We start from the raw sequence: 6974 nt of genomic DNA, 5'->3' as shown, positions 1-6974 counted from the left end.
CACATAAAATTTGAAAATATTAAAGTAGTATGCTTTTCTTTTTAAAGTCACTCGATTGATAATTGCGCTGACTCATCGAGAAGGAACTGAATTTTCTAATGTCTGTCATAGAACTTTGAAACGTCGTAAATTGGTTTTTGTTTGACTTATTTTGGTTTGGTTTATCAAGTTCTTTGGCATTCATATGGTTTTGAAGTGACGTAGAGCAGTTTCCTCCTATTCATACAGAGAGGCATATGTGTCAGCCAATCCCTGGTGATGTATTTCTCTGTTTCTTCTCATTCCCATTGACTTATGCCCTCCCTCTAGCAATCACTTCCCTCATTGCTGTCCAGGTACAGATGCTCACAACGGCTAACACTTAGGAAGCGTTTGCTAAGCTCTGGCTATAGTTGGTGCCTAAGGTTTGGAGGGTTTTGTGTGTTATAGTTTGCTAGCTGCACTCTTTGTGTAGGTGTCCCGTTTTCAGATATGGGTCCAATTAATTAAGCAGATAATGGAATCAGGATTTGAACCTGGGCCATCTGGCTGCATTTGAAACCACAGCACTACACTGTCAGAACAGATTTCCTAAGGAAAATCTTGCTACAGTGGAAGCTCCTTACAGTTTGTGAGGTCTTCAGGATACTAGGAAGCAGGGTACAGTTCAACATACCCCTCTGACTTTAGCTTAATTTTGTGCATGCACTTAGCTGAACAAATTTCCCCAAAGACTATAACTTATAGAAATACAAAATAATTTGTTTGCTGTCAGAAGGATCACATGATTCATTTTTAAGCTCAGAGATACTCATTTTGAAGTGTTGAAGTGCAGGTGGCTCTTGAGTTCTTGGGTGTCTGTCAGTCTGTCTGTCTCTGTCTCTCTGTTATATCTCTGTTTCTCTCTTCCTCTTTTCATGTGTGTCTCTCCCATCCATCTTCCCCTTTCCTTTCATGTGAACTTTTCACCTTATTATATAATTAAGTGTTCACAGCATGGCACCAAGTTACAAACGCTTCCAAATTTCAGAACCATGTTGTTATTCTTGCACTAACTGCTGAGCTTACTAGGAAATTTAAAAACCTATCGCATCACTTGGCTTGGGTAAGTGTTCTCTCTCTCTCTCTCTCTCTCTCTCTCTCTCTCTCTCTCTCTCTCTCCCTCTCTCTCTCTCTGTCTGTCTCTGTCCTAGTTCTTCTCTTCTCTGAGTTCTCCACCATTCTGTCTCAGTGGTCCATGCTTGTTACATAGGGTGTTTCTTTAAAGCAGAAATGATAGAAAGTTGTTTTTTTTGTTTTTTTTTTTGTTGCAAAAATGTCTGTCTGATAGGCTCTTATATAAAATAAATGTAAGACGAGCATAGATTCCAAAGGTTACTGGCAATTAGGAGCAGAGCATAAGGAAAGCTGGACGATAATCCAGAGGTGGCAAGCATGTGGTGCTTGAGTTTAGTTGTGTTATTTTCCCTCTAAATCATGAGAACTTAAAATTAATTTAATTCTTAATTAATTGTACACACACACACACACACACACACACACACACACACACACACACACACTCCTCAGCCTATGGGAGCCAGAAGAGGACATCGAATCCCTTGGAACTGGAGTTACAGGTGGCTGTAAGTTACCTGACCTGAATGTGGGAACAAAATGAGGGTCAACAAGGGCCCCTAACTTCTGAGCTAAAGCTCCAAAGGGGTTGTTTACTTTTTGAGCCTGTTCTGTTGGCTTTCACCTTAATTATTTAAGGGCAATTACTCTTGAAAGTCTACCATGACTCCCTTTTTACTGAATATAAATGTGAGAATGCTGTCTTCTTGGACATTCCTAGAAGAGTTACCAGTAATCAGACACTCTGGAAAGCATCTTCTCAATAGGAATTACTCCTTTATTGATATGGTCTGTAGGCACATTAAACTCTTGATATTTATGTGTTCTCATACTGAACTTATCTAAAACCCTAAACTGTTTTACCCAGATGTTTCTGACAGTCCATTCTCTTCTATTTATGTTTCTGTAATTTTCAAAGTCTGTGCCGGCCAATTTTCTATTTTTCGAGATCATGTTTCTGAGTTTGGCGTCCACTGAGTTGATTATTCCATTCGGTTTTGTTTCTGCTGCAACGGTGACACCAGCCATCTCATTGCATTCACTGAGGTCTAAAAGGCAATCTCATTGTGCAGAGACTAGGGCAAAAGTCAACAACATGGGCTGAAGCTCTTTTTGATCTGTTGAGACAATTACGTGGAAGCAGTAATAAAGGCAGCATATTGACCTCTCATTTCCTCACATTTTTTCAGGTAGATTCCTCTAAAAAGAGATGATACTTTCAAAAATAAGTATATAGTAATGATAAATACCAATAGGCTTCATTGTAGCATTTTCATACATGTATACATGTATGCATTTATCATGCCCTCATGACCTCATCTCTCTTCTCCTCCCATTGGTCCTTCTCCCCACAACGAGTCCCCAGGTAGATTCTTTAGAACATTTGTCAAGTTCAAATACACAGACATAGAAAATTAACGTGTACAACACACACACCAAACCAAAATGGCTGAACTTGGGTAGCACTTGTTCTAGTGGACTAGATCTGATCCACAGCAAACGTGCTTCTCCCCTTTCCCTTTCCCACGATCTGAACCTTTAAGGGTACGCTCAGAAGTGGAGCTAAGCGCGGTCGGCATTACTGGTGATATCTCTTCTTTGGTACTTTCTGGTGAGGAGCATGTTCTCCCACCTCTAAAGTTGCCGCAGCTCTCCTGTTCTTTCTTCCTCATATCTCAGTGATGGCAGATTCCGGATTCAGGGTTTTGAACATGCTTCAGAGGTGAGCAGACCTTTGACAAAACCCTCTTTGGTTTTGCAGGTAAAGTCTTCTGTTTCAGAGTAGTTTTTGAGATGATATTTTAAGTAAACAAAGGAATATGAGATTTGGGAACACCTGTCTACTTTTTTTTTCTTTTTAGGTGTTCATCCAAAGAAAGACATCTCCTATACTCTCCTTTTTTCTTTAAATACAAATTAAAGCACTAAGTTTACTGTTTTTATTTTTCCACAATGTTGAACTCATTTTATGTTTTTATTACACAATTTACATAATTCTATGTCACTTTTAAAATGTCATGTCACTTTAAAGTTTAAGGCCTTGGAAATGCTGAAGATAGCCTCTTTTGCATAAAAATGCATTTGTAAGTAACAGTTAAATTTTCCAGGCACTTTTATAAATTATAGGAAAGCCTAAAATATTCTTCAACTTTGTTTTAAATACAGAATTAATTTTTTATCTTTTATAGTTGTTTAATTTCTGCTAACAACAATTCTCATATAGATGTTTTGGTTGGTGTCTTAATTATCTCAATTATACAATTAATATCATCTAAGTATAAATATGTCCATACTTTTAGGGAGAAAATACAGATGATACCTCTCTATTTTGATCTTTGTGGTGCTGGTGGTTGATTGAAGACAGAGCCTTGCACGTGCTGGGGAAATGCATTGCGTACAGCCTTAGCTCCGCCCCCTCGGCTATCTCTCGTTAGGTGTATTTTTCAGCTAATAGGGACAGTGACTCATGGGTATTCAGATTAGTACACTATCCCTGAGCACTCGGTGTGCAGTTGGCACAAATCACTATATCTTACAGAGACAGTGGACGCCATCAATGATTGTGGCTAGGGGAGGGTTAGGTAAGAAAACTATCATATGTCTTCATCACCTTCCATTGAAATTACAAAATAGCAGCCAATCTCATTTGTGCCTCCCAACCACAAATGGTTAATTCCACTCTATACCTCACCACAACACTTAACAAAATATATTTCCCCAAAGTCTAAATCTACTGAAGCAAGGGCTTTGAGGGAGATCTCCTCTTCGGTAAATGATTAGAAGAGTGTATAGGAGCTAAGAGGCGATGGAAAAGGGGAGTGCACATGGTCAAAACGCACTGTATGAAATTCTCAAACAGCCGGTAAGAAGCTCATAGTGTGATAAACGAGGAAAAGGGGGAAAAGCAGGGTGTAGGGTGATATAAAACCAAGAGAATTCAAGCATCTGCACTCATCGAGAGGGAGAAAGACCAACAGGGATGAAAATAGCAGTTTCCACAACTTTAGAACAACGCACATCTCAAGCACACCATCCTTTAAGCATGCTAGTCACGATGAAATGGCTGCCCTTAGGCTTCGTTAACACAACAGGCAAAGGCCTTGGCTGGGAACCACCCTGTCCTTATGCCATTTCTTCACTAGATGGTGCTTGTGGGCTTAGAGAAGAAAAACTAAACCGTGTTCACTCAAGAGGAAATGAGAAATTTGTGAATTAAATAAAACAAGGCAATGAAAATTAGAACAACTTAAGGGAGCCCTTTATAGTTAAGTTCAACTGCTTGGACAAACCTCCTCTTCTTTCCTGGTACAAATGTCAAACACTCGGAAGAAAAAAAAATTACTCCTTAAGACATTGCAATCATCAAATTCTGGATGCGGGCTATCTAAACATAGAGAATTAAAAGATTTCTTTACTCTTTCCCCTTTCCTTATGACACAGCATGACTCTTCACTGGAAGCAAACATATTTAAATTGTTACCTAACATATTTTGTGAAGCCGGTTGGCCGTCGTCCAGATTTTTAATGCTGTCTGATAATCAACATTCTCCTACTTGTATCTGGGGCACTGAACAGTAGAGGAGTTTAAACCATAGAGCCGCTTCTGAAACTGTGTCAGCTGACCTGTGCAATGCTGGTACTTTGCCCATGTATGTTTTCTTTTTCTTCTTTACAAATGAAAGTGCCATTGGCTTCTACTGCATAAGATTGCTACAATTTAATGTATGTGAAAAGCTTAGGACAGAGCCCCGCATATTGTGAGACTTCCAGAATGGTAATAGCAATGACATATTTTATTATTCCACTTACTAAGGGACACTAGCACACCTCAAGTTATAAATCAGTAGTAGCAAGCTGCAATTTAACTTCGTGTTTATTTCCTGCTCTTTGAAGCTGTGACTACTCTCTCTACTTACATAAAATTCGCGTGCGTTTTACTAAGCACTGTTTTTGTTAAAGCAGTTACGGTCTAATTGTAGATTTAGGGATGACTTAAGTTCTAAGCTGAAACTTTAGCTGAAAGGGACGGGTTTATTTTCAGGTTGTAGTTATAGAAATGAAGCTACTGGAGGAGCGCGTTGGAGGTCCCGTGGATCTATGTATTGCTTCAGCAGTGTTTGCTTCCACTGTATTAGCTTCCTTGCAAGTCCTCCAGTCGCAGTCTCCTGGACCATCTCCTTGCCACCTTGGGCTCCTAGGACCAGCCAGTACCATCTCACCATCTTCGAGGTTAGGCTCATACCTGGGATCAGCCATGACCTCTCAGATTCGTCAGGATTATTCCACCGATGTGGAAGCTGCCGTGAACCGCCTGGTCAACTTACATCTGCCAGTCTCCTACACTTACTTCTCTATCGGTTTCCTTTTTGATCGGTCTGACGTGGCTTTAGAGGGCGTAGGCCATTTCTTCCTCCACAAATTGGCGGAGGATAAGAGCAAGGGCACAGGGGTTGGGGATTTAGCTCAGTCAGTGGTAGAGCGCTTGCCTAGGAAGCGCAAGGCCCTGGGTTCGGTCCCCAGCTCCGAAAAAAAGAACCAAAAAAAAAAAAAAAAAAAAAAAAGAGCAAGGGCACAGAGCATTTCCTCAAGTTGTGGAATGATCACGGGGTTTGGAGTGGGGGTTGGGCACTCTTCCAGGATGTTCAGAAGCCATCTCAAGATGAATGGAGTAAAACCCAGGAGACCATGGAAGCTGCCTTGGCCCCAGAGAAGAACCTGAACCAGGACCTCTTGGGTCTACATTCCCTGGGTTCTGCTGGCACAGACCCTCACCTCTGTGACTTCTTGGAAAGACACTTTCTGGATAAGGAGGTGAAGCTCATCGAGAAGATGGGCAACCACCTGACCCACCTCTGTAGGGTGGCAGGGTCAAAACCAGCGCAGATTGGCATGCCCCTTGCATCTCTGGGCGAGTATTTCTTTGAGTGCCTCACTCTAAAGCACTCTGCTTCTCCCCAGGGGCTTCCTCCTCTGCTCTGCACCAGACGCCTCAGGACCTCCACCTGCATGAACCACTCAAGTCACTAGGTAGCTTTGTAACTGCCCTGGAACCTCTCCCAAGTCTTGGACCAAGTCAAAATAAAGTTTTTTGAAACAGCAAAAAGAAAAAAGGAAGAAAGAAAGAAAGAAAGAGAGAAAGAGAAAGAAAGAAAAAAGAAAGGAAGAACGAAAGAAAGGAAGAACGAACGAAACGAGGCTATTGTTGATGGATGGGTAGGAGGTTCAGCCAGGGGACAGCTAATGCTGACAGATTGCTGTTGGTGTCTGACCAATAGCTGAGTAGAAAAGAGAAGTGTGTAAGGGGGTCTATTCTTCAAAAGAAATATCTAGGAGGCCGAGGCAGGAGGATTGCTGCTAGTTTGATGCTAGGCTTGGGCTGCAGATCCTTCAGAAAAATCTCATGGTGGTAGAAAAAAGGGAGCATTTTAATAGATATGCCAAACTAAAGAATTCTTAATGGATGGAACTAGAAAACATCCTGAGCTTCCCTCAGACCCAAAAGGACTTGCAGGATGTATACTCACTAATAAGTAGCTATTAGTCAAAAAAGTACAGAATACCCAGATATAGTCCACAGAACTCAAAAAGGTCAACAAGGGCTCAAGTGAGGACACCTCAGTCCTACTTGGGAGGGACAAGAAAGCAATCACAAAGCAGGGAGGGAGGGAAAGACCTGGGAGGGAAAGGGAATGGGGCTTGGGGAAGGGAGAGGAACATGATCTGGTATTGGGTGGGAGAAAGGACTGAAGCCCTGAGGGCCAGCAGAAAGAATGGGAACAGGCAACCCTGGGAGGAAGGAGGTTGGGAGTACTTTTTAGGATGTACCAGAGACCTGGGAGCTGAGAGACTCTTAGGACTCAAAGGGAGGCACCCTAGAT

General features: G+C 41.6%; 1 protein-coding gene across 1 annotated transcript; it reads left to right on the top strand.

Annotated features, from left to right (window-relative positions):
- Positions 1 to 4261: 4261 nt before the first annotated feature.
- Ftl1l6 (ferritin light chain 1 like 6) lies at positions 4262 to 6679 on the top strand. Its single transcript, XM_039103295.2, has 2 exons — positions 4262 to 5545; positions 5674 to 6679. Exons 1-2 carry the CDS (start codon positions 5153 to 5155, stop codon positions 6121 to 6123), a joined length of 843 nt encoding a protein of 280 aa, XP_038959223.1. The 5' UTR covers positions 4262 to 5152; the 3' UTR covers positions 6124 to 6679.
- Positions 6680 to 6974: the final 295 nt, after the last annotated feature.

The sequence above is a fragment of the Rattus norvegicus genome, chromosome 2 (genome assembly GCF_036323735.1).
Source record: "Rattus norvegicus strain BN/NHsdMcwi chromosome 2, GRCr8, whole genome shotgun sequence".
Lineage (NCBI taxonomy): Eukaryota > Metazoa > Chordata > Mammalia > Rodentia > Muridae > Rattus > Rattus norvegicus.
The sequence above is the reverse complement of the archived record's forward strand: the minus strand, read 5'-3'. Positions and strand labels throughout refer to the sequence as shown.

Excerpts from the sequence above, each read along its gene's own strand:
- Ftl1l6 (XM_039103295.2), top strand. The coding sequence starts at position 5,153 with ATGAAGCTACTGGAGGAGCGCGTTGGAGGTCCCGTGGATCTATGTATT. Across the intron at positions 5,546-5,673 it reads ATAAGAGCAAGGGCACAGGG|CATTTCCTCAAGTTGTGGAA; the intron begins GTTGGGGATTTA and ends AAGGGCACAGAG.